This window comes from Lampetra fluviatilis, chromosome 24 (assembly GCF_964198595.1).
Source record: "Lampetra fluviatilis chromosome 24, kcLamFluv1.1, whole genome shotgun sequence".
Classification (NCBI taxonomy): Eukaryota; Metazoa; Chordata; class Hyperoartia; order Petromyzontiformes; family Petromyzontidae; genus Lampetra; species Lampetra fluviatilis.
In genome coordinates, this window is record NC_136298.1 from 8,311,441 (window position 1) to 8,339,309 (window position 27,869).

The window sequence follows — 27,869 nt, forward strand, 5'->3', positions numbered from 1 at the left end:
TGTGGGGGGGGGGGGGTTAGCGGAGAGACGACGACCTTTGGTCCACTAATTCGCGTCGTTTATCTTAACCCTGCGGCATTACGCATTGCCCCGTGGCGGAGCGCGCTAACCCTCGTGAGCTCGTGGCGAGCATTTGCTGGCTGCTTCTTCCACGCGTTTGTCCCACTCATGTGGGGTCCGCTGTTCTTGCCAACCTTCTCCACGCTGCCCTGTCCTGCGCCATCTATCTTTCTGCTCCTCGTGGCCACCGTATCCACATCACCCCCCCCCCCCATCACCTCTCCTTCTGCCTTCCTCTTGATCTCGTTCCTTCCACTTTCATCACTTGCACCTTCTGACCCACGTCATTTTCCTGTTGTCTCTCCACGCAAATTGCTGGCTGCTCACCGTAAAACAAAAACGAAACCCCAAGCAAATGTAATTGTGGTTTTGTCGAGCTTGTGAGCGTGCTCGCCACGTGAGGACGGCCGCGAAGTGGTTGGCGGTTCTGTGTGGATGCGTAAAACGGACCGTTTGGTGTGTCGTTCAAATCACCGCAATGCCAGGCCTAATCTGGAGGCGATTTAACAATTTTTTTGGAGGACGGGGCAGCAACTTGAACAGGGCCAGTGTTAATGTCGTCGGCGCCTTCGGCTTTTTCGGTCTTGGCCGGCAACGAGCCGTGGAGGAGGAGGAGGGCAGTTCTCTTCGTGTGCGGCTTTCATTTGTTCTGTAAAATAAAAAACAACAAAAACAAAACTAGAGGATAAATTAACAATGGATCATAAAGGTAATTCGGTGAGTTTAGTATTTTTTTTCATTTTATCGTTATAATAAAAAAAACAATTCCTGACTAAATTGTCACCGTGGACAGTGGGACAATTGATCCGGCACAGTGTTAAAGACTTTTAAGGGCTGACTAAATTGACAATGCCACAGGGCCTTAAAGCCACACCCAACCATGCTCCAATTTGTGCACAGTCTTGAATGGCCCAATGGAAAGGTGTCCATTATACAGGATGGTCCAGATCTCTTGCGGCTCCTTCTTCAGTGAATTCACCCCCTTGGCGTGTTTTTTTCCCTTTGCATATTAATTTCTGTTTTTACATGAAACCTTACTTTGTAGGGAAACAAAAATTATAATTACGGTTTACCATTGGGATGTTTTTTGGCGAATGCCAGGAACTTGCAGAACCTGTTGTTAAATGGAGGTCACAAGACACCATGTACAATATAACGTAATGCAATACAGCGTGGAATTATATTTATTTATTGTAGCTTCTAAATATTTAATCTTCAGCGGTGTCCACCACTCTTGTCGTGTGCCGTGTTTAATGTACTGGGTGTTGTTTTTTTTGTCGTTGTTGCGCAATGCCCCGATTGTGACCGGCTCTGGTTGGATATAATCCACCATCATGTGTAGGCATGGCGATACCTGAGAGAGAGCGAGAAAAACAGTCCTAGGCAAAGATGATGAAGGCCTTGATCTCTTACTTGAAAGAGGGGAATTGCCCAAAACGTCACCTATTATGTATTCACACAGGAAATCTATTTTCCATATATCAGAATCAGTATATTTATACTGGATGGTGAGCTTTACACGGACCCTCCGCCGATGAGTTTTAAAGCTCTTTTTCTTTCACAGATGTCCAGTCGGGATGGGTAGAAACATTACAACAACAAACAATACAAAAAAACATTAGAGTCTAAAGTTTAGCAAAGGTAAACAAATCGCTGAAAAAACCCCCAAATAGAACATAACTATGTTCTATTTTACCTGGTAAGGCGCACTGAGCAATTACTTTTTTTTCAGAAGCGACCTGGCCACAAATGATAGCTCAACGGAAGTGGCTTATCACGTGGAAATTTATATCAGCCAAATAATCTACGGCAGTGATATCGATAGACGCGTTGAGTTCTTGGTTGTTCGTGCCTGTGTGCGCCTCTGCTAACGAAGTGGCAGCAGCATTGTCAAATAATTTATCGGATTGACCAGACAACAGGAATGACTCTTGCGAATGCTACCGAAAAAATTCTGCCACTTGCATTTGGGGTCCTGGGGGAGGGGGTTGGTGGTGGTGGTGGGGGCAGGAGGAGGCTCTCTGCACAGCAGCTGCGAGCATTAAAATATCCGCGTGGAACGCGCGACTGCTTGTCACATCCCATTGCCGGCCCGGCGCTCATTCATTCACTGCGAGCCATTCATCCGATCCCACCACGCTCGTGCATTCATTGAGCAAAATAAAATGAGTGAGTAACGCTGACGCGGGGGACGGTGGCGGTGGTCAAATGAGGCCTCCGTGTATATTTGGTGGGGACAAATGGGGTTGGCAGCAGACGGGTGGCGGATGGTTCACAGGGAAACTGTGTTTTGATTTCGATTTAAAGCTTTCGTGACTGCAGGGATTCATCTTCTTGGTTCTTTCGGTAAAGTCACGTAGAAGGGAAGTAATAAAATAATAAAAATAAAACATAATAAGATAATTCTCACGACGTTTCGGCCACAACGCAAGCAGCCGTCCTCAGGTGAAGACCAGGTCTGTCGGGGAGACAATAATCAAAACGCAGACGCTGTGTTTTGATTATCGAGTGAATATCACTCTACTCCCCCGCGCGCACTCTCTTACCTCTCCACTCTCATCCCTTTTCTCGTTGCACCTTCCTACCTCTCCCCTCTCATCACACTCTACTCCTCTCCACGCACTTTGCTACCTCTCTGATCCCACTCTACTCCCCTCCACGCACTCTCATACCTTCCAAGTACTCTGTACTGCAGCAGCCAAAGCCTTTCTGTTGAAACCCGCAGTCAAGCTTCACTCAACAGGGAAGTCGCTTATTCTGCTCTGCTGCCCCGATCATCTGAACATCGTGCTCTCAACTCCATGCCCTTCAAGTCCAGGCTTAAGACCTTCGCTCTGCCAATGACTGAATGCCTCTTTCTCTCTCGAAAATAAATGTCCGCCGGCATTTTTGTACAGCTACTTGAGATGCGGCTGCATGTAATTGCTGCATATGTCCACGTATTGTAACATTACCAATTAAAATTGATTATTTCGCTCACGGTACATGCTTAGAATATGGTGTGTAAGAATTCAATTAATGTGAACTTGGTCCGATCTTAACGAGCCCAATAACGCGGATGTGATGTGTCTTTCAAGTAACTATTCCCACTGGTATTTCGGTACAGGGTCGCAAAATGCTGTCGCGTCCAGACGCTATAGATAACGCGTACAAGGCCACGTATCACGTACAGACGCTACAGATAAACACGTACAAGGTCACGTATCGTGCACGTATTTCTCAAATGATTATGACTCAATGTATACCGTGGAAAGCCTCGCTCGAGTCTGATGATGACTCTTTCGCCGGAAAGGGTGCTGCCAATTATAGCGAAGGGTACCACCGGGCAGAAGTCTTATGGGACCTTTTTTCCATTATCAAAGAATGAAAAGTAAAAAAAGTATCCCATGATATACCCCGCTCACCCCAAACTATAAATGCTCTGATACGTGTGGCCTTGTCTTTGAACTGTGTTCGCCTGTTGGCGTTCTCTGGTCTGACACCGATGAGACTAGGCCATGAAGAAGGCTGTCTCTGGTGTACCGCAGTCAGTTTCAAAAACGGCGCATATATTATCAGAGCATGTTTGCTTGCATGTTCATCACATGTACGTGTGGTTAATACAGACTTGGCGTGCAAAGCGATATATTTGGTGTTTGAACATCTTAATTCCTGTTTTATTGCCAGAAAGGGTAAGACCAATTATTATTTTTCATACTGGGCATAAGTGGTTTGGTTGAATGCGACGGAGAGTAAACAATATAGAGGCACCACCATCTCCCTGTGGGCTCTTGGAGTGGCTGTTGCAAGAATGAGTCGCCTGGGTGTCTTAATTAGCCATAGCTGCCTCAATCCATTCTGCAATTTGCATTGTAAATGCAGCAATCCTACCGACAGGCTGTGAGTCATTGCCACTGATGCAATTCAGCTCGGCAGTCCTTTTTTTTTTCTTGTGTCGTTCTCCACCGAGGAATTACTGACACGTTGGTGGCGGTGGGGAACGTCGCGTGCGAGTTTGGCATGCGAGTGCAACACGCGTTTGCATCCAGCGGTGGATAGAACCCTGGATGGTTACGTTGACGATGAGCCAAGTCGCGAGAGTTGTCAAAACATTGCATCGATTCGCCGGTGTGCTTTGGATCCTTCGGCGCACAGTCCGCGCATCAAATCTATGTTCCGAAGTTGACGCGTGTGAGAATTCGGTGACCTCATTTTTCAAGGGAAGGGCACAGATTTCGTCAGAGCGAGCTGCACTTTTCTGCAGATTTCCATCGTTGTTCCCGTGGCACGACCACGCTGCAACTCCCGCCAGTTCCCGGTGTTGGAGGGGGGGGGTTATAGGGTGATGTGGGTGGGGGGTGCAGGGAAGGGATGACGGAAGAGCTGATGCGGTTTAGACAAACACAAAAGGGCTGCTCTGCCATGCCGTTCTCCGTCATTGTTGTTTTTTTTGCAACGGCTTCATCTCGCTGACGCCACCGCCGTGGAATCTCTCGGAGCTTAGCCGGACGGTGGCCGCTCCGCGTTTTTCATCGTCCGCACGAGCGCGTCGCGTCCGCGGGACGACTGCGCGATCGTGGGCGGGTGGAGTAGAGCGAGGGAGGCCGACGAGCAAAGAAGAATAATTATAGCGCTTCGAAGTTTTTCAAGCGACGGACATCTAACGGAAGATGCTGCTGGCGATGAGAGTGTGTGGAAGGTAGGAGTGGGTGGACGGGTGCAGAGTAAGCGCGGCATGTTAGTCGTGTACACGCGTGCGTATGTACGTAGTACCGTCAGCGCGTCGAAGCCAATTTGGCCAGGCGTGCTATTGCTGGCCACAGCGCTCCTTTGTGCTGACGGCACTTTCCCCAACAGTCTACGTCGGCTTCATGGTGGTGGGGGGGATCTTAGTCTTGGTGCGTGTGCGCGTAACCTATGAAGGCCAGCATGGCACGTGAGAGGGTGGGTGGCCAAAACCATGCCCGGTCGCCTTTGTCTCCCCAGTGGCGATGTTTGCATGCCGCACCAGGTACTCATTTTAGGCTGAGTCGACCTGGCGGGGGCCCAGGACCGGTTCAGATAATCGTCACCGGTGTTGGTCGTGAGCGCGAATCGAATTTGAATCTCCGGGTTCGTAGCGCAGCGCGCCAAGCGCTACACTACCCGCTCCCCTTGGCAAGCACTTTCATAAGGCGCTCGTTAACAGCACTTTCCCCAACCGTCTGTTCAGGCTAACAATGGGGGGGGTCCTTTGTCTTTGTGTTGCACAACAGCGCTCGCGAGCCAACAGCCCCCCCCGACATCATGAGCCGTAAGAGCAAGCTGCTGCGCCGGCTGGTGCGTTGCCGGTGCCTGCGCGGGGAGGAGGAGACCATCTCCACCATCGACTACTCGCACTGCTGCCTGCAGCAGGTGCCCAAGGACGTCTTCCTGTTCGAGAGGACCCTGGAGGAGCTCTACCTGGACGCCAACCAGCTGGAGGATCTCCCCAAGGTGATGGCGGAGAGATGCGAGCTGCAGGGATAATGCCGACTTGAGAGGGTGGTGGGAAGTGGTGGGGGCGGCGGGGGGGCACGGTTCACGTGACGATAATGCGACACTGCTTCGTACGAAGTGACTGGGATTTCTTAATATCTGTTTTATTGCCAGAAAGGGTAAAACCAATTATTATTTGTGCCTCGCAGCAAAAAAAGTTTCCGGATCCGGGCGCCTTTCTACCTGGTGTTTGTTTGTTCTCTCTCGCTGCTCTGTTGGGGTTTTCTTTGGGTTATCCATGTTGCTTTTTACAGATAAAAAAATGCAATGTTACTGGTATTGGCCAATCATCCCAATGCTGAACATTACCTTAAACTTTACTCGGTTGGGACCACACACAGTAACTTAGCCCCCTATTGTGAAAATATATCAATATCAGTGGTTGAACTCCTGAAATGATGATTGTGGACATGGGAGTCTGGAATTTATAGCATTATCATCTCTAGCCTCTTCAGTATGCTCGAAATTATTAACTCGCTCAACAACAAGATCTTAATTTTCATCCCTGTGATGATGATCATCATTGTCATTCTTTTGCTTATAATCGACGTACTTATTCTCATCCCCGTGATCATCATCCATAACCTCATGGTTATTGTTCCTTTGGCGTTGGTAAAACGAGAGCAGCACCATATGGTACAAACCATGGCTTTACAACTTGATGAGAAACCAACGATAATTATCGACCCATAGAGAGTTGTTTTTAATCGAGGCAATGCGCGGGCTCGTTACATCGCGTTGTGACGCACGTACACACCGTCGACACAAACTGAACCGGTTATGAAAAGCAGAGGGGGGGCTGGGGGGGGGCTAGAAAGATGGGGAACGAATCTGCTGCTGCCCCACAGAAAGGGGAGCGGTTGACCCCGTTGGTCACGTGGCCGCTGCTGCTATGGATCGATTCCTCGAGATGCGTCGTAACATTTGCGTGAAGGTTCATTTACCTTAAGAATTGCATTTTTGAAATGTGATTGTTCACATGAACCCCTTCGCGGCCAGTGTAGCATTATTCTTGAACGACAACGGCGATTTTACAATAATAATTTAAGAATGATACAGTATTTTGTAACGCACGCACGTGTAATGAAACGGACAACTCGTTGTTTGATCGCCAGCTCGGAGCTGTGTGCACGACATGTCATCGCGACCGATTTGTGCCCGTGCTGTGTTTTTTTTATTTCTCACACGACGTGGTCGCTTTTTTGTTTTCCTTCCGGTTTCTGTTTGTGTCGTGGCTATGCTTTTACTGTTTTTATTTTGTCATTTTGTTGACTCCCCCCGGATCACGCTTGCAAATAAGACCTCATCCTGGTCTCCGAGTTATCAGCTGGTTAAACAAAGTCACTTGAAACTTAACGACGTAACAAGGGGGCGCTAATTGTCAAGTGGCCTAGTCCTCGCTTGGAGTGTAGGTGGAGTGACTCGCCGAGTGTTTTTATTCAACACCAACTTCTTTTCCCGAATGTCGTTGTCCACTCTCGTCGCAGCAACTGTTCAGCTGCGTCCTGCTGCACAAGCTGAGCATCTCCGACAACGACATCTCCATCCTTCCGCTGTCCATCGCCAACCTGGTCAACCTCCACGAGCTGGACATCAGTAAGAATGGTGAGTGCCCCGCGGAAAGTGAGTTTTACCCCGTTCGGTTGAAGCTACCAAACGTCCTGGTTTGGCCGGGACAGTAGCGGCGGTTTTCAAGAAAAGCTGTCCTCGGTGTGTCCACTCATTTCCCCCCCCTCACTACCAAAGAATTTGAAAAAAAAATGTGGCCTTTGTCTGTGGTTTAAAATCTTCTGGTCTCATGCTCGACTCGCAATGCCCGCAAAGGGCGCGGAGCTATCCTGAGCAGTGGGTGGAGCTGCCAGAGGAGTAGGCAGGGCCGACGCGCAGTAGGCTGAGCCGAACATCCGGAGTGTGTCCGCTCGCTGTGTGCGTGGGGCTAGGGGTTGAGCGGGCGTGGCTTTGTGAAAGTGGGTGGGAGCTGACGGTGGAAGCGGGGAGGGGGGTGCTGTCGGTTCACCATGTGTCCTGGTTGATCCTCCGATAAATAATATTTGGTATCTTTATCTTCAACGTGTCCATTTAAGTTGGTCTATTGTTCGGTCACTCGATCGATCAGTTATTCGGCATCATGCCAAGATGACAAGTTGGTTACTACCTGTCATAAAGTCACCCTGAATGCACTCGATCCTTGTTGGACCTCCGCATCCAAGCAGTATTAAGCCCTCATTAGTACTGCCATGCGAGACGAGTGGTACATTTATAGGCGTGAGGCGAGTGAAATTCAAAGAGACTCGTCGTGTTTTCTCGTTGTTTACGCGTCACTGTGCCGGTGGCTTAACGACCCCAGACCTTGCCCCGTTCTCATCACATTAATGTGACAGACGTGTTGACACCCACGAGTTATTTACGCCGCCCGTACTCCTCCCTCCTGCTGCCTCTGCTGCCCCCGCCGCCTCTCGGTTTCATAGCCCTCGGCCCACCCTACAATGATTTCCTGTTGCCTGCGCACACCTTTCCTATTTTGCCAGTCCCATCTCCTCCTCCTCCTCCACTCGACTCTTTTGAAAACAGGAATTTACGATCTCTGCGGTTACAGTGTGTGGCTCACAACTCTTTAAGGGTTGTGCGACGCTCGATTGCCAGTTGAGGAATTAACTCGCAACCGATCATCCCCCTCCGGTAGTCGGTGTCAAAATTTATTATTGGAATGTGCTTCCATGCTGCCTTGTTTAGTCTCCTTATCATTACCAACCCCGTACTGGCAGTGTGGTGAAATATGGTCAAAGAGCTCCCACGAACGACTTATTCCCCACAACAGTGTTTGCTCAAGTGCAGCGAAACGTCGTATTCAAATTGTGAATCTTGTGGATTTACTCTCCAACACACCGATGGGCTGAATTAGTAACTAATTGGTGCATTGTTTACGTGACAAACCTTACTTGCTGTGTCGTGTGGTGGAGGGTTACCACACATACGCGATATAACCCAAAAACCTTTATTATTAATGAGTGCAGCTTGTCTAACAAGGGTGGGTCAGTGGTGGAGTGTTTAGCACACTGCACTATGAATTAAGAAACCTGAATTCTATTCCCAGTCGAGGCTAAAATCCGGTGCTTGTAGAGTTGGACCCAATCATGGGCTCCTCTCCTCCTCTAACCGGCACGGACCAGCATGGTGAAGTATGATCAAACAACCTCCATGCCTGACAAGGTGCGTGGAGGCCTTCATCCAGCAGTGGATTGACAAGTTCTCAACTCGTACACATGCAATGTAGAGTCTGGCACCTCTGACAGATTTTCTTTTCTCTCCGAATGTAAATTTTTGCCTAATCTGAATCGGGCAGTCTCCCCCGCTATCTGAAAACTAAACTCGCCGCGACGTGTTCGCTATCTCTTCCTCTCCGAGCACGACGGCGCATTCGCGATGAACGCGTCGCGTCGTTCCCCGTATCGCCGCAGCGCATCAAGCCCCGCCGAACATCGCGAACTTTTTCACACGAGCGACGTTTTGACGCTCAGGCGGAGAGATGCGGCGGACCCGCTTGAACCTGCCCAAGCACGCCGCCTTCCCCGCAGCCTTAACGCTCGCTCCCCCCCCCTCACCGCCGCCCCCACCCCACTCCCTCCCGCCCCCCCCCCCATTGAACGACTCCCTTCTCTTATTTCTGCCTCGACTGACGAGCAACCTCATGGGATCGTAGCACCACGGACGTTATTCGTCCCTGTTCCCCCAAGGCTTAGAAATGGGAGGAAGGGGTGAACCCGGTCTGGGATGAAACCAAAAAGGTTAATTCACCACACGTGTACACTTAGGCTGCATATAAACGTGTTTAATTGTTACACTAAGTAGAGCGTGGGCGAAGATGTCGAATGTGTGTGTCATCGTCTATTTTTATTGCATCTCACAAGTCACTCGTTTTACTTGCCAGACGTGTTTTAGTCACTGACCTCCCGACGAGTGAGAAAGAAATAAGAGCTAAACTAACGTAAAGATCTCTACTGTATGTATATATATACATATATATGGCGGAGCAGTGGTGCAGTGGTTAACACGCTGCGCTATGAAAATCGGTGGCACGAGTTTTTTTCCCGCTCGCGGCCAACATCGATGAAGATTATCTGAACAGGTCCTGGGCCTTCCCGACGTCGACTAGGCCTCAAATGAGTACCTGGTGCGATGTGTGAACATCGGCGCTCGGGAGACAGAGGCGGCCGGGCGTGGTGCTGGCCACCCTGGCGGTCATAGGTTTGCGGCCCAGACAGCGTGTTGCAGGCTAAGCGTGTGTGCGTGCATGTGTGTGGATCTCACAGCCAGGAACACCGTGGAGTACATTGCAAAGGAGGCATGACCAGAGGTAGAACGATTTCCTGTAACCCAAAAATAAATATTACATATTTGGCTTGGTATGCATAACATACCTTTATTAATTAATAACCATTTTTAAACACATTTGATTGTAAGCAGAAAGGTTATATGGCAGATGTTTGGTTCTTGCCTTTTTATACATATACTTCATAAGCACGATGATCCACGCACGGATGATTGAGAGTTATAACGTCTCACTTTGCAGGTGCTTCGTCTAGCTAGGCAGCAGGTGGGTGAGCGTGTGTGTGTGCAAAGCTCCCCCCACCCCCTCCAGCCCCGACCTCCCCCGGCCTCGACCCTGTGTGATGTTTAACATCCCGGCGGGGTCACGCCCGGGCACACCGACAGCCGACGGCTCGGGTGACGAGCGCGAAAATCACGACCCCAAACCCCGCCGGGGTAGCCGGCGCTCGATGCGCCGTGCATGAAAGCGGCGATCGCCTCGACTCCGGCGCTTTGCCGCCCTTTAAAAGCCGCTCTGTAGTTTGCCGGAGCGGCCGCTTTTGTTTAAATCGTTTCCGGGTTTGTCGGCGTTAGTGAGGGGTATTATATTTTCGGTCCCAACATTTTGTGCTTGCGTGTGTTTGTGTAGCGCCCAACGTCGGTGACGAATATCTGAACCGGTCCTGGGCCTCCCCTAGGTCGACTCGGCCTCAAATGAGTGCTTGTTGGGGTGTACAAACATCGCCACTGGGGAGACAAAGGTGGCCGGGCATGGTGCTGGTCGCCCAGCCCCTCGTGTGCCGTGCCGGCCTTCATAGGTGCTCGCTAACAGCACTTTCCCCAACAGTCTGTTAAGCCTATGCAGGGGATCTTTGTCTATGTTTGTTAAAATAAAAAAATTGAATGGCATTGAGCCTGTTTTAAATTTTCTTGGGTGTGATGGACAGAATTTTTTTCCAGTGATTTGAGATATGGACTGCAAAAGTCCGTAGCTCGGTTTTATATTTACACGCACACATGCAAACATGAAGACAAAGACCCTTTGTCATGTAATATAGACTGTAGGGACAAGTTCTGTAAGCGAGCACCTGTTATATGGCCCGAACCACACCTGGCTGCCTGGCTGCCTTCATCTCCCCCGCACTGATTGGCTGTATGTTTACACGACCCGTTCGTTTAATCCCGAGTTCACCCCAGGTGGGCTCAGAACAGATCCTCGCACCATCTGCCCACTCGTGTTCTCCACAGCAGGAAATTGAACCCGGGTTGCGGGGTTCAGAGAGCAGTGTGCAAAGCCCTACGCCGCTGCTCACTCGTAGAGGAAAAAAAGAAACACGTTTCCTCCGTGTAGTTTTAACAGACTGTTGGGGCAAGTGCTGTTGGCGACCGCCTAATGAAGGTCAGAATGGCACACGAGAGGCGGTGGATGGCCAGCATCAAGCCTGGCCACGTATGTCTCCCCAGTGCTGATGTTTTACACACTCCACATGGTACTCATTTGAGGCTGAGTCGAGCTAGAGGAGACCCGAGACCGATTCAGTTATTCGTCACTTTTACTGGTCGTGGGCGGGAATTTGAACTCTGGTCGCTGGGTTCGTGGCACAGAGCGGGGTCGCCACTGCGCCACCACTCCCCACACAGCGCACGCCAACACAATACACACAGACGTGTGGGAACAGTGTAGACGTTGGAAAGTTAAGCATGGAAATACATTTTCTTCTTGTGCCAAATTACAACTCGTTTTCGCTTCTTCAACATGTTATTTTTATTGCTCTAAGGGTTTGTCTTTGCGCGTGCTGCAAATGGGTGGCCTGAAAGATTCAGCGTGTGTTCACCACGCATCGCCGTCAAAAAGATGCGGCTGGGTTTAATGCAGGATGGAAAGGCCACATAAATAATGTAAGACGACCCGGCCAGGGGCGTAGCTTGCTTTGGTTTGTAGGACAGGTCGAGAGGTCGTTCACATCCTGTCCAGTATTGACTCGGCCAAATCGTCACACAATCAGAATTGTACACCATCATCTGTTAATCGTAATCGTTTTCCATTATCATCATCGTTCATTATTCTCCGTCGTCATCAATCATATTTTATCATAATCCTTTATACACATTCATCTCGCATCTTGCATTACCATCGATTAATCATCATCACCATTATCCATTCGTCTCGGCATTCAGCATCGTTATAACTGTCGCCACTGCCAACGGGTCTTGGGCTGCGGTCGTCCTTGTAACAGAGCTGCTTGGCTCAACGGTCCTCACCACAGCTGAAAAAACAGTCCGAATTTCTCCTCTACTCCGTAACATGCGGGGTGTCTACTGCAGTGCGTGTGGCATTGGCGTGGCACTCAGATGTCGGAGACAAAGGGGAAGCCCTCGAGCCAGATGGCGGCGGCGGTGGTGGTGGCGGTGGTGGTGAGACTGTGAGAGGGGTCCTGCATGGACGTGTTGACTATGAAAACCGAAGGAGACGTACAGCCAGATGGCAGTGGGTGATGAGACCTTGGAGGCCGGGCGTCGGAACTGTGCAACGGCTGAGAGACCTCGCAGGAGGAAGGAAGCGATGGCGCGGCGTGGTGCACCAGTGACATCGGCAGCGATGACCTTTTGACCCTGACCGGCGTGCTTTTCGGCACGCGGTTCGAACCGAAAGCGCATCGGAGAGAGCCGCGCAGCACAGCCACGAGAACCGACGCGGCAGTCTTCCAGGAATGTGTTTGCGGTCATTTCAGTTGAGTAATGCCACGGTGACGTAAGAGATTTAAACAATTCGCCCTCAATCCCCTGTACGCGACGGTGAAATTAAACGTGGCCTGGGTCACCCGCGCGATTGGTTTTTTCTTTGCGGCGTCGTCTTTCTTGGGGCAGCAGCAGATGCAGCACGGATAACTGCTGCTCCCCCCAACCTCCCTCCCTCTCCAAGGGGGCATGAGAGATGGGTGGTCGTCTCATGAAAACAGCCCCTGCTGTTGTCGCTTCTGTTCTTCGATTTTTCGTTTTTATTTGAAACCGTTAAGGGTGAACTCGAAACGGTTGCAGGAGGTGTGGCGGCTAAGATAATAACGTTAAACGTTATCTCGCCGACGGGTAAAACTGGGAGCGAGGACAACGCTGGGCTTCGTTTGCTTGCGCGTTGTTTGAAAGCTTTTATGGCAAGTTGTGTTTTTTGGGTTTTTTTGTCTTTTCTCCACTCAATTCTATCCCGATTGCGCTCTCGGCACCGACGTCATAACACGACGCATCCTCCAGTCTGATGATCCTGCTGCTGCGAGAAATCCTTACCGAGGTTGACATTATTGATCGAGATTAGATAATTAACTCATTAGACGTGAGAACCCGGCCACTTGAACGGGTGGTCGAGCGGGTATTTCAACCAGCACTCTATCTCAACATTTCCGGCTCAAGAGCTCCGTGTGCGACACAGCCATTAAGAATCGCCAGTGCCATCCAGAGGTCAAACTGATACGTGGTTTGGCTTTTGTCATTCACATTCGGTAAGGGAATTAGCTTGGAACAAGATGTCAGAAAATAATAAAAATCTGTTGGTAGCTAATCCCACTGAAGCAAAATTCGAATCACTATAGCTTTGGGGGGGGGGGGGGGGGAGTCTTTGACCAGCAGTGGATTGAGCTTGGCTGAATGAAGCTGAATCAACGATCTGTTTAGCCACCGAGGATTTAAATAAAATCACGTTTTTAATCCACCTGTATCTCGGCCTTCTGCACTTTAGTGTTTCCCAGCAGAAGTTTGTTTAAAACAGAAGAAAGCCGTTGCCCAGCAGAGTGTGTACCCGTTAATCTATAGATGCTGTGGTTTCCTAGTGTTATAGGCAAGAGCTCTTTATGTTCATGTCCACAACCTGCTTGCCTCGGATCGTAAATAGGCCTGGGATGGGGGGGGAGGGAGTTATGCAGCAGAGGGAAAAGATGGATGGGTGGGTGAGCGAGTAGAGTAAGTGAGTGAGTGACCGGGTGAGTGACCGGGTGAGCGACCGGGTGAGCGAGTGAGCTGATGAGCAAGTGAATGGGCGCGGCCAGCGAGTAAGGGAACAAGTGAGTAATTGATTGAGCGAGCTAGTTGAGAGTGTGTGTGGATGGAATGCCATCAGCTGTGGCTGACTCGTGTGCATTTAGAACATTGATTCCCCACTGATCTCTTGTGCCACGAGTGTTGCTGAAAGTAGACGGTGCCCCTGTTAGCGGCTCCCTGGCTCGCACTCTGAACGCCTGACTGCACACACGGGGCCTGACTGACCCGATTGCTTTGTACTTCGGGGATTCCTAGAATTTAGTCAGGGTGCCCAAGACTCAAGAGGCTCAGCAATGCAGAGAGCTGTATTGCAGTGGTTCTCAACCGCCCTGCTTTGATGGACATCGCCATCAAGACTACTGGACACAATACACAGACAGTATGATGATTCTTGTTGAAATAAACTACAAAACTATTTTGTTTTACCAGGTAAGGCCCACTGAGCTGTATAGCTCTTTTTCAGAAGCGACCTGGCGACAAATGGTAGCTCAATGGAAGTGGGCTTATACGTGGACATTTCTTGCAGCCAAATACTCTAAATGCATGTTGATTGTAAATGTGGAGGGAAAAGCCAGAGGACCTGGAGAAAAATCCACACGACCACGGGGAGAACATGCAATCTCCAAATATACAGCAGGCGTCGTCAGGGTCGGGATCGAACCCACGACCTCCTGCATACCAGGCGAGGTAGTTAACATCTCGCCACTGTGGCGCGCGCCCCAAGTCATCTGGCCATGTCCCGCTCCGCATCTTGCTCCTGCGCACGTTTCCTCCTTTGGCTGTCCCTTCCAGTCCTGCCATTTGGCCACCAACATCAGCATCTCATCATCATTTCTACCCACGACATAGCCTGCCCGCGGCCATTCACTTTCGCTGGCAGTCCATTATTATTATTACTACTTCGGGCGCTAATGCATGCGCAAACACTCCATTTATTTACCTATGCTAACGAGCGAGGCTGGCCAATGAATGCTGGCGAGTGTGCTCCTCTGCCCATGGGAGATCATTAGCCGGCCGGTCCGGTTCGTAAACTGGTGGGGATCGTACCCCCCCCCCCTCCCCCCCATTTGAGATGCCGCGCGCACCTGGTGCTGAGCAGCGAAATTAATGGATGGAGGTTGGGCCAGGCGCGTGCATCTGTGCGAGTCTGCGTGTGCGTGACGGAGAGGTGAGTGTTTGTTTGCGTGCGAGTTGAGTGTGTGCTTCGGGCGTGGTGCTGGCGACCCACCCCCTCGTGGTGTACCGTGTTGGCCTTCTTCGTTGCTTGCAAACAGCAATTGCCCTAACAGTCTGTTATGGCTAAATGGGAGATCTTTGGCTTTTTGCTTGACTGAATGTAAGGCATTGGTAGTGCAGTGTTTAGCGCGCTGCCCTACAAACCCGGCGACTCGACTTCGATTCCTGCTCACGGCCAACAGCAGTGACGATTATCTGAACTGGTCCTGGGTCCTCCCCTAGGTTTGTAAATATCGCCACTTGGGAGACAAAGGCAGCCGAGGCGTGGTGCTGGCCACCCCCCCACCCCCTTGTGTGCCGCGCCAGCAGCACTTGCCCCAACAGTCTGTTAAAGGCCATATGGGCAATCTTTGTCTTTGTGCTTGACTGTGCATACATGTGCGTGTAGGGGGAGCGGCAGTGTAGTGGTTAGTAGCGACCTGCCGATCTTGCAGGCGTAGGCCCTCCACGTACGAGCCGATGTCCCAGATTAAGGCCACTGCCATCCCACGATGCACAAAGCAGCCAGCAAGAACCCCGTTGCCACGTAACGATGTCGAGTGTTGAAACGGGAGCGTGCGTGTGCGTGCGTGCGCATGTGTGAGAGTGTTGCATCTACTTATCTCCGCTCTCGGCTGGTTTGTCAAGGCTGCGCAGAAAACTTAATTTTTCTGTCAACCCCATGGCCACCTTCGTCTGGAACACGATGAGTCTCGCAAGCGACCTGGAAGGCCTGGACAGGCATCGCTTGGGAACAATTATTGCCATTATAATAACATTGTTTAGCCGGGCATGCCTACCGACTCTCGTTCAAGAGGGTCCTGCTAAGATTTTTCACAGGAGGAAGTCTTTTCTGTGACCTGAGAGCTCCTTGCGCGAGTCGGTTTGAGTCATGGCCACCTCCGATTTAGCACGGTTTGCTACGTGCGGTGCGAAATAAGTTAAACATACGTACATGACGAGTCGTATCGAGATGCTTGTAAATGTCCACGCAATAAGCAACATGGTTGAACTGTCATTTGTGGCCAGATCACGTCTGAAAAATAAGTTAATAGCTCGGTGAGCTTCACCTGGCAAGATGAAAAATGGTTTAGTTTTATTTGTATATTTTATGAAGTGATTGGTTTACCTTTCCTACACTTTGTACTCGTGTCGTGTTTGTTGTTGTAACGCTCTGACCCGCCCCGACTGTACGTCTGTGAAAAAGAGCTTTGTAGCTCATCGGATTCCTCCATTATAAATGCAGATTTTGAATCTGACATTTTCAGGAGCTTTCATATTAGTGGCGGGGGGGGGGGGCGGCGATGCTGTGCCTAATCCTAATTCGGTAACGTGCGAGAAAATCTTCTTCAACTCAAGTTTGGACCGTGAAGACTTTAAAGAAAGCAGCAGATGCTAGGGGATGCTGTTTTGGGATGGAGCTTGGGACCCACTGCGGCGTGTGGCTACCATGCAGCAGCAGCAGCTGCTGGGCCTAGCAGAGGGTGGAATGCAAGTGTCGGAGCGTGGCGTCTTCTGAATCGGTTTTGGTCGCGATGACACCTTGATCTTGATTTACCCAGGAAAGCTTCGCACAATTTTTTCAATAGGAGGGGGTTGTGGGGGGGGGTCCAGTTTTATTGGGATGCTTGGTTGGCTTCCTGTGGTGATGGAAACCGGGAGACCCAGAGTGCCCAGTTTCCTGCCACTTAGCATACAATGCATAGCGACATCGTATTCAATATAATATGCATTATTTCGGTGAAAATAAATAAATAATTGCTACGCACACAAAGATGCGTGTCGCTGCCAAAAAAAGTCATAATGTTCAGCAAAATAACATTTTAAGCCCATAGACTTCAGGATTGCTCGAACATGACGCAACTCGGCAGCATTTGTTGAACAGGTCACACGCAGCTGATGGGGCTCTTAGAAGTTGAAACCTCTGCAGCGTTTTTGCTGCTTCAACAAATGCGGGCTGGAACACGTTGGTCCAGAAGGCTGTGGGGACGATGAGACATGATGGGGCTTATGTCGTTTTACGATTTGGCAACGGTGGCGAGTTGACCGTGGCGTCGTGCCGACGTTGTTCGACATCAGAGATTTCGTCGCGAGATCTCCGCCGTCCTCCAGCGAAGAGGGCGAGCTGCAGCGACGTGTCCCCCCTTCACAGGGCCGGCCTCGATCGCTCCCCAAGAATTTCCTGCAACTCGTTTCCCGTGGGGAGTCGTGGCCGGGTTTTTCCGGGATGCGTCGGCTGCACGGAATAAAACGAGGTGCAGACGCCCGACCCTAAATAATTTAGTCGCGTCACCTTCAGCGGAAGTTTCTGCTTTGAGCTAAAAGCTCTTTCTACTCTCCGAGTCATAGCGGCGGGGGGGGGGGTCTGTGTGTGGTGTAATGCCCATGAGCTCGGCAACTCTCTCGCCCCTCTCGTCCCTCACTCCACTCCCCTCCAGTAGTCGAGGCTTTCTGTCAAAGCCCGCGGTCAACCTCTGCTCATTGAGGTCACTCCTCTGCTGCTGCCTGCCCCTCTTTCTTCCTGCCCACCATTTGGAACTCCATTTATCAAACTCTTTTTCACATCTCGACTCAGGATTTGTATCTTCTACGTATGACTGATCCCTCTAATGTACTCATCATCATCATCATCAGACATGATCAGTCCACTTCTGGACGAATACCTCCTTGGTCCTGCGGTGGACAATCTCCTCGGTTGCGTTAATTTCTTTGGCTGCCCCTGCCGTCGTAACGTCTCCACCAGCGGCCATCGTCGCCTCTGACTTGCGTTGCTCTTTAACCGCGATACTTGCCGCTTTATCGTTCGTTGTGGGTGGTGTTGGGCCGATCCTCCCGGGGGTTTTGCTGCTGTTCCTCTAAGTTGCTGATTCCCAGGCGCTTGTGAAAAATTCACTGATGTGACGTTTTTCTTTTTTTTTTGAGAATCACGGTTCCCGTGCGCACGCCCCAAAAAATACCCACGCGCCAATCGGCCAGCAACACAACATCGCCGTACTGAGGTGTCATCGCTAACCGTGGATGTCGTCGTCTTCCCTTCCCCCGCGTAGGAATACAAGAGATTCCGGAGAACATCAAGTCCTGCAAGCTGCTCACGATGCTCGAAGCTAGCGTCAACCCGATATCCAAGTACGCGCTCGGGGGCCCCTCCCCTTCTCACCCCCTCCCCTCCTCTCCTCTCCCCCATCACAGTCCTGTAATTGCACGCGGAATTCCGGTGATCGTGGGAGCACTGGTTGGCATTCCGCTCTGATAAAGCGTGGTGGTCTCTTTCTCTCTTAGCCCGGGGCTGCTTATTTGCGTGCATTTTTTGTCGCCAAACCGCGTTGTCGTTTCTGACCAAAGCAGCACGCCGCGTTGTGTTACTCCCTGCCCGGCCAGTGTCCATAAAATGTATTGTGTTGCGACGATTCGGATTAGTGAACTCCTTCAAATGATTTTTTTTTATTACCGTCTCCGAATTCCCATTGTCAAGCAGAGTTATGAGAAGGGAAATGGGTAGGGGTGGGAATACAGTCCGGGGATACAGTTAGTTCGTTCTTTTTGTTTGTTTACACAGCGGCGCCTCTTACAAACAGATAATCTTGGCTGCGGAGACAAAATCTCTGCATCAACATCTCAACAAAAGTCCCCATACTTTCAAGCAAGAAGCTTGGCCTTCCTAAATGCGCACGATTAGGGTTGTGATGGATCCACGCGAGTGATCCGATGCGATCCTACGTCGCAAATTCACGTGACACCCGTGATTGGTATATATCGACAAGATCGGAGCTCATTCTCTTTGGTCCGCCAGAAATTGAGCCGGCACCGTCCCATCAACTCGGTCTATCAGTTGACTTAAAATTCTAATCGGCTACTTTCTTTTTCCCGTCGTCAATTGCTCGGGCCTACTTAAGAAATAGCGGTCGCCCCCACATCTTACCTCCCGAAGGCAGGGAACCCCCTCGACGCCACGCTGATTTTGTCTGACATCACCGGACCCCGCCCGTCACCTCCCGTCCAGCGGCACGCATGGGGAAAGAGATGCGAGACTTTTATCCCCCCCCCCCCCCCCATCTTCACGTTATCCGTTGCGATGCGCGTTCCGTCACGGTAAACGCGCGTGACGCTGGTGCCCCCCTCCTACTCCCACCCCCCCCACCCCCACTGTTTATGGCACAGGCTGCCTGAGGGAGCCACTCAGCTCACCTGCCTGACGGAGCTGTACCTGAACGACGCCTTCCTGGAGGCCCTACCAAACACCATGGGCAGGTGAGCAGCTGTTGTCGCTAAACGTGGAGGCGTTCATAAAAGGCATTTTGTAAACCTGGGTTGGTCGTGGTGCACAAGCACACATACCAAAAACACTCAACATGTTCCTAAATAACACTCTGTGGCCTTAAAAGGAGACTGTTTTTATAAATGTTGACGTTTTGGGCAGTGGCCCTTGTTCGTAGCAAATTTTAAAAAATTATGACGCTCGATGATTCAGGTGCCATGAAGACGGACCATTGTGCAAAACGTCGCCTATCGTATACTTTTTGCTTTTGAGGCCAGAGTGCCGTTGATGAACGTGAGTTTCTATGGTTACCACCGTCGTGCCATTCGACGTCTTGTAAATGTCTCCTTGTGCCATTCTGTGGCCACCAAACGGGCTTGATGACAGCGAGTTGGTGTGGATAGTTTTAAACAGGAGAGCGAGCGAGATGAGAGCGTCGTCGTGGTGCGATGGTCACGCGCGTGTGTGTGCGTGCACCGCCGCTGCCTGTGGGGTCGGAGTGCCGAAGCCGGCGCTGCCGCGGTTCAATTAGCGCGGGTCCTCGTCGCACACCGCGTAGACGGGGGACGGTCTTTCCGGCCCGCTCGCGCGTCTGGAAAGCCGTCTCGTGGTAACTTTGCCTCGCACCGCAATGCCCGCCTCCATTCTCGCACGGCCGGCGGTTAAGGTTCGGAAAGGAAATAAACATCGATTTGTGATTTGATTGATGAAGGAGGCCTCTCCGCCACGTCGCGACGGACGGTCAATGTGGTGTTAGAAGTGGATATTTGTTTTTTGTTTCTTGACGGGAAACAGATAGCCAGAGTCGAATGTGGCTTTTTACTCTTTTGGAATTCCCCAATTAATTCCCGAGCATCGCTAGGCCCCGTGCGATTTATATAACCACGGAACAGACGTTTCATGGAGTGGCCTCTACATTTTTTTTCGTAAATATCGGTTGTGATCGCCTCAGTGTTGTCAAAACACATTTTTCTAAATTCGTTATATTTATTTTTAAAAGCACTTTGCGGAATTTGGTATCTTGCCTTTGTTTTTGATTTACTTGCCATAAATACAGAAAAGCAGCTGCGTTCTTTTCTCGCAGCTATGCCTACGGTAGAATGATCCAGAATTAGAATTTTTCCAGTTACATTTAGCCTTGCGTAGGAATAGCACTGGTACATTGAGCAACAAAACAGCAGGTGTCCGAATCCTGATGACACGAGTTCAAATCCCAGTCATGGTCAATATCATCTCATTTATCCAGACCCCCTATTAGCGATGTCATTCTTGTAATCATCGTAATGCAGTAGGAACGGTAAAGAGGAAGGCCGAGAAATAATTGGACAGACGAGGATCATCAACAAACGATCGAAAAGGTAATTTGTATAACGTGGAATGACATGGCCCAAATTGGCCGGAGATCGGAAATTCTGGCCTGGCCCGGGAGGTAATTAATGGTACGAAAGGAATATAATTTAATTCGGAGATCCGCGCAAAATTTCCGCCGTTAAATCGACCGTGTTTTAAATGGACAACGGACCCTCACAATGCGAGCTCTGTGCTATTATTTCTATATTAACAAAGTCACAGTTGCTGAGCACGGGCCCCAAAGACCACCTATAACACAAAGTGGTCATCAACAGAGGGCACTTGTGATAAAAGATTAGGTAATAATTCCGCGTGTTTATGGAAATGAGCAAGGCAAAATAGTCGAGGGGGGAGGAATTCCAAATCCAGAAAACAGAGAAGCACTGAATTTCGATTTAAAGCTTTCGTGACTGCAGGGATTCATCTTCTTGGTTCTTTCGGTAAAGTCACGTGACTTTACCGAAAGAACCAAGAAGAAGAGAAGCACTGCTTGTAACAACAGGAACTCATCACCGTGCAACACGATTCTTGAATCGAGCGAGAATATTGGAACTTCGGAACTCCCCGCATCGCCTCATTTCCCCGAGTCGAGCAGCGTGCGGAAAGAAGGAGGAAGATAAATCTTGTTGTGTCCTCTGATGTGGTGGCTCAACAGAGTGTGATGAGAGGAAACCGCCTGTGTGGTCCACTCCACTTAGGCCATGCCACTTGTGGAGGTCTCAAAGCGTAAAGCCCTTTAGCACAGCAAAGCACGGTAATAGCAACAAGAGAACGACACGGAAGCAACGTGTCGATATTTTAAGTAATTTTTTTTCTATTTTTCAGTTCTTAACTTTATATCTTGTTCGTATTTTAACTGTGATCCTCATAAACGTGTTATTGTTAGTTTCAATGTTAGGTTAGTAACACTTGGTCCGTGCTCTCTCCATTTGCCCGAGTGAACAGTGGGTTTAATTTTTTTCCCACTGCTGGCTCAACAACTTTAAGAAACTAAAACGGCACCACAGTGTTGCGTTGCTCGTCCTCTCCCTGCTGGCATGTCACCGCCACCGCGGTTGTGTTCCCCCGCTTGTGCCTGTGTGTGTGTGTGCAGGCTGACGAAGCTGCGCGTGCTGGAGCTGCGAGAGAACCACCTGCGCACGCTGCCTCGGTGAGCGACGCTCTTTTTCTCGAAACGTCCTCTCTGCAAAAACGCTCGACTCCCCCGTCGTTTTTTTGTTGTTGTTTTCCCCACCCCCCCCATCTCCCTCAACGAGCCCCACATTAATCCGCGGCGTTTGTATCCCGATCGGCCGGCGTTATGAGCATCGGCGCCAGGGTCTCTGACGTCAGCGCGCGAGAGAGAGAGAGGGAGCCGCTCCTGCGATGAATCGATCGGTCTAGCCGGCTGCGTACGAGTTTACAGTGAAGACGATTATGATGATGATGTTTTCTGCTGCTTATGTTGCTGCTGCTGTCGCTGCGTATGATGATGATGACCCTGCGCGATCCAGCTCGCACAGCGTGTGGGGAGCGGGAGCGTAGACACGCTGCATTTCAGTTTCAGTCGTTAAGCACATCGGGGATGCTGCCCGTGGGGTAATGGTCAGCAGCGCACTGGACTCGCAATACAGAGGTCGCCGCTCAGATTCCAGCTCCCGACGTGGCAGTTGAAACAACGGTGCAAGTTTCTTAAATCCCTCCCCCCCCCCACCCCGCTACCTCTGTCTACCCAGCAGTGTGAATGGCTTCACCATAGTCCATAGTCAGGTCGTGTGTCGTGAGGTTAAGTGTGGCTACTCCCTCCTCTTCCAAGACATCTGGCTGGTGGGGAAGAGCAGGCCAAAAATCCCTTCCCAAGGGGGCTCTCTCTCGATCTCGCTCGAGTGGGGGAGGGCCCTTCCTCGAGCGGTGGCGTGAGCGAGACAATTGCAGGGGCTGCACTTGTACCTTTGTCCTCTAAAACGCGTCGGGGGAAATGAGTCATCCCTTCGTGGGCTGACACGTGCGTTCGCGAGCGATCCCAGTCGCTCGCTTCCCCGACGAGGTCAGGAGTGATGCTTTTGATTCTCTTCTCTGTTGACATGTCGGGCGCTTGAAGTATTACGGGGGGGGGGGGGGGTGCGCGTGAAGCGACGGCAGGCGCGCAATTTAAATGATTAATTAACGAGGCAGGCGGAGGATGTCGACGACGCGTTTCTCATGCGAGGCGTCTTTTTCATCTCGACCTGCGGGGGGGGGACTGGAGGGGTGGGGGGCAAGGGGGATATTTGTCAAACAAGAAAGCTTAAGAGCGGTCGCTATCAAAGCATCGCTGTCGCACTCCCGGCCTCGTCCCGTCTCCGTAGCTAATTGGCGCGGAACCTGGCTACGTGTGCCCACTGCAGTCTCTCAGCATCCCAGAAAAATATTGGGTTGGTCATAATCCCGATAAAGAGAGTTCAACAGCATTGGTTCAAGCAGGCCTGACAGCCTGATGAGACACTGAACGTGAAAAAAACGGTCCAGAGTTCGCTTGCGTTCGAACCGATAACTCCTGATTTGATACACTCCAAGAAGGCCGTGCGCCTGATGGGATGAGTGTAAAACATATTTTGGTTGTTAGGAGGAGGAGGCAGCGGCATGTTGTTGTCTGCCTATTTCTCTTGTTACTTATATTCTCCACAAAGGACGCAAATGATTACTTTCCATGAAGCCCCGGTCATTACAACCCAACCCAGATTGCAAATTATTTGCAATGCAGGTTGGGTTTGTATTGCGGTTAGGGTGGGGGGGGAGGTGGTGAATCATGACCTGTGTGTGTGGTCCATGGGGTTTCCCCACACGATATCCATGCAAAAGAAGGCGGGAGGGGTGTTAAGGTTATCCTTTGCCCCCACACATTTATTCAGGTTCATTGCTGGTCACATCTCTTTTCCTCATCCATCCACACTTTATTTATTTCAAACCATCAAAGCACAAACCCTTGTCTGCTGCGAGCGCTGGCCGTAACGGAGCTGCCGTCGCGAGCAATCTTAGAGGGATTCGACGCTGGCAAACTCTGAACCGGCTTCGACATACGATGTCTCATCAACAGTTCCAGGCTCGCTCGAAGCAACGCTGAACTGCCCGATGTTTGTTTTGTAGGCGAGAACGCTTTGCGTTCGACGTGGGTCCCAGTTCGACGCACAATTTTACGATGCGTAACACAATAATCACGAGCGTCGTTGTGGAGGATTATAAATAAGCAGAGAGGTGTGTGGAACGGCACAATTAAACACCGCCATCTGTAAATCTGCATTCTCTCTTTAAGCCTTGTGCGAGCGAGCGTGCACACCCTTATTTGTTTGGCCTTAAAGTGGCACCTAGCCTGGCACAAGCGCCCTGGTGACGGCGGTTGTTGTTATTTGTTTGCGTGTTTACGTTTCCAATTACTTTGTTGCTGTGCACACAGCTTAGCCTGATTGCCTCATTAACGGCCAGTTCCTCATTTAGGCTTAATTGCTCCCGCACTACAAAGCACGGTTGTGTAACCAGATTACGCTTCCGCCATGGTCTATTATAAATAGCCATGATGAAGCCAGGTGACGGGGGGGGGTTGTTCAGGGGACGGCGCTACCGAAGGCCGGCTACTGCAGAGAGCCCCGATTCGAATCGGAGTTTTTTTGGTTGGTTTCGTCAGCGTCGGCGGACTCCGTGGTCGGTAATTTTCCGTACGCACTAGCATCTTCGCCGCCACAGAAAATGTAACGCAGGGAGGTGGGGCTCTCTGGCGGCCGTGGCTTTGTGGGTCATATCCGGGTTCAGCCGCCCGCGATTAAAGCCGGTTCTCTCGGGTGGAAAGTCGCGGGTCTCTTGACTCGCTCATCAGTGACTGCTCAAAGGAAAATATCTCTTTTCGAAATAAGAGATATTTATTCGTCTGTGAAGTCGTTAATTTTACTGGATATGATCAAATACCTGTCTGAGAGAAGTAAATGTTTATTTTACTGTAGTGTCGTTAGCGTTGTTCTCTAGCAGGGGCGAGTAGAAAATTGGCAGCACCTCTGGTGCGTTGAAGCGAACTCCGGAGTCATTTTGTGATTTCTCCTCGTGCGAGCCATTGTCTAACACACGGGAAGTGATGCACTTGGGACTGGAAGACCTAATTTTATTGGCGCATCTGTTCATGCAAATAAGACAATCAGAATAAAACTGGGAATAAAAAGAGACCAAATAAATGCATGGGTCAGGGGAAGCAACTCGCAATTGAAAGGTTGAGAATTCACATCCCAATCGGGTAATTGATTAGGCCTATCATCCCTACAGGTATCACGTTGCGGCGAAGGCAACAATCATTTTCTGATGGGTAAACTTAAACCCGCCATAGGAATGTGGAATTTCCACCACGAGTCTTGCTGCCTTTTCCAAGCACATATCTTGATTGCCTCATTAAGCAGATGTCAAAGTGTTGACGTTTGCAGGAATGTATATTCTCGTGCAATTTGTACATATTTGCTATATCTATACATTTTATTTCTTACCTTTTTTCCTTAACTCTTCTCTATCTTACTCTGATATAATTTTATTGTATTTTTGTTGATGATGTAACTTGCTGACCCGCCCCTACCTGACCTCTGTGATAATGAGCTTCATCGCTCGTAAGATTCCTTCCCCCTATAAAGAAATATTCTGATTCCGCGTTTTTTTTATGGCTGTCACTAGCAGGTTAAAACCACCTTACACTCGTTTGTTTCAGCAGAAATTAGTGGCATGTTCTTTAATCTACGCACAGCCGCTGTTCGTCTAATATGAAGTGTGATCGTTGTGAAAAGTTAGAGGGCAGAGAGGGGTGAACAGTCATCATTAACTCGTTAAAACGTTTAGTATTTGTGCCATTCCTTTAGCACGAGGCCTTAGCCGAGGGTCCCGTGTTTCCTAGATGAGCATCGTGTGCAGTAGCTTCACAGCAGGGGGGCAATGCTGCTGTGTGGCTTCATGCGTCGAGGTAAATTCGCGAGTAATTTTCAACCTTGGCAAAAATGTTGACGGTGACACCTGCACACCCCCCACATGGCTTCCGCTTTTTCGGACAACCTCGCGCGAAAAACCGGAGGACGCGGAGAAAAAAATCCACGTGACCACGGGAGAACGTGCAAACTCCAAACATACAGCAGGCGTCAGGGTCTGGATCGAACTCACGACCTCCTGCAAATCAGGCGAGGGAGTTAACGTCTCGCCACCGTGGCGCCCTAGACGCACTGTACCGCGCACTTCCCACGGCGTTGTCGCGAGTTGCAATCCGACTCGCGGCCTGCACGCTTCTGCGCGCCGATCCCCCGCCGATGCCGGCACGAGCCGTTCCGTGCCCCCTCGCCGCCTTCACGGTCCACCTGCCCCTGCTTTGTGTTGACATTCCTCTTTTGAATATTTGCGTTGGCGTCGGTTTGGAAACGGCTTTGTAAGGAATGGGGGGGGGCGGTGGGTTGGGGGGGGGGGGGTGACGAGGTTGAGGGTAGCCGGGGGCGAGCGATGGAGGAGATGGAGCGAGAGGGCGGTGCTCCTGTTTCACGTTGTTGCCACGTTGCCTCTCCCCGGCCGGGAGCACGTTAATAATGCAACGACGGCCGCTTTGGTTAAGATCGGGCAAGAGCCCTCGTCATCGTCGAGAGCGGGAGTCTCGTGTTCACGGGAGATCCTCGTGTCAACGCGTTATAAACGGGTCTCTGGAGCGGCAAGTGAAGACGCAGGCATCACCGTCGTGAGCTGCGATCCACACACCGCTACGTGCCCTACCAAGCCATTGCCATCTCTCACTCTCTCCTGATGAGGCTACCCATCTGCTACCTCCACACGGGCCGATTTAATCGCTCCATCTCTGTGGCAGCCGATACCTCTGTGGTGTTCCACCACCCCCACCCCCTTCTTTTTTGGCTACCAGGTCCTCCTTGGTCTCGACCCCCCAGCCAAAGTCTTCCACACTGATGCCCCCCCCCCCCCCCCCCACGGGTCACTCTTGGCAACTGAGACTCATCGCTGGTCTCTTAAGAGTCCTCGCCTGGTTAAACAAAATCCACTTGAACTTCTCGAGACCACGTCCTGCCCAAACCTACTTTTCTTAGCCGCCCATACGACGTCTTGCGTATGTTCTCCAATCCATGCGTTGCCCTCCGCTATCTCTCGTGTAATGAAGCTACTCCCAGGTAATGCCCTCTGAGCTATATAGCTCTTTACAGAAGCCACCTGGCCACACAAATGATAGCTCAACGAATTGGCTCATCACGTGCAATTTCACAGCAGCCAACTACTCTAAACGCATGTTTGGTTCTAAATCTGGAGGGAAAAAACTAGAGGACCCGGAATAAAACTCCACGCTACCACGGGGAGAGAGAGACCACGCAAACTCCAAATATACAGGCGCCCGGGTCAGGATCGAACCCACGTCCGTCCTCCTGTATACCAGGCGGGGTAATTAACATGCCGCCAGCGCGCGGGTCTCCCCACGCTTCTATGTGGCACTCGTGAGCATTTGGTCCGTTTTTCCTCACCGGCCTTCGTCTTTCCGACCCACCTGCCACGGCAGATAATACGCGGCGATAAAAACGCTCTCTTTTCGTTCCTGTGCGTGGGGGGGGGGGGGGTACGTTGCTCGTTCCTGAAACGCAATGCACGAAAACGCAAATCGCGTTCAGCGACGACGGCTCGGTTGAGGCACCGTGCCACGTCGTTGCCGCCCCGACAAACACAAAGCCACGTCTTCACGATCGTTGGCTTTTTGAATCGCAGGGTTTGCGGGAGGTCGGGTTTCAAACGGCCGCTACTGTAGATCAAAAGGCAGTTTGATCCGTCGGGTGATGTCCCCAAACACATTCATACATTTCTCTCTTATGCTTGAGATATTTTTTCAGTTTTTTTTTCCCTTTTACCCGCTTGCCTTGTGTTGCGTGTCCCTCATGCTGCTCTATGTGTCTGCGTCACGAGGTGAATGCAGTTCCATTGTGGATGCCGACATTGTCTTGGTGGGCACCACCTTATGTTGGAGAACAGCTCCCGGAAGAAGCTGTAATAGAACTACTTCTGAGTTTCTCTTTAATAGGCCTCTCCTGTGTACACTGTGGACACAACTTAGGTCAGATGAGACTCATGCCGGTCTCTCGAGTTCTCACCTGTTTTTTTTTTAAATTAAACATTGACCCTTTGTGTCCTGCAAAGAGTGTTC

The 27,869-nt window shown here is 50.6% G+C and overlaps 1 protein-coding gene across 4 annotated transcripts in view; it reads left to right on the plus strand.

Annotated features, from left to right (window-relative positions):
• ERBIN (erbb2 interacting protein) overlaps nt 1-27,869 on the plus strand; it is a 119,759-nt gene that overhangs the window by 48,004 nt on the left and 43,886 nt on the right. For 3 of the 4 annotated variants that reach the window (XM_078867625.1, XM_078867624.1, XM_078867626.1), the window contains 5 exons: nt 5,295-5,514; nt 7,044-7,161; nt 18,156-18,234; nt 19,267-19,356; nt 21,807-21,863. In XM_078867625.1, coding sequence (XP_078723751.1) covers nt 5,326-5,514; nt 7,044-7,161; nt 18,156-18,234; nt 19,267-19,356; nt 21,807-21,863 — 533 coding nt within the window. In that variant the 5' untranslated portion in view covers nt 5,295-5,325. Of the gene's footprint in view, nt 1-4,443; nt 4,739-5,294; nt 5,515-7,043; nt 7,162-18,155; nt 18,235-19,266; nt 19,357-21,806; nt 21,864-27,869 lie in introns of those variants that run through there. The other variant, XM_078867623.1, reaches the window with a different exon arrangement.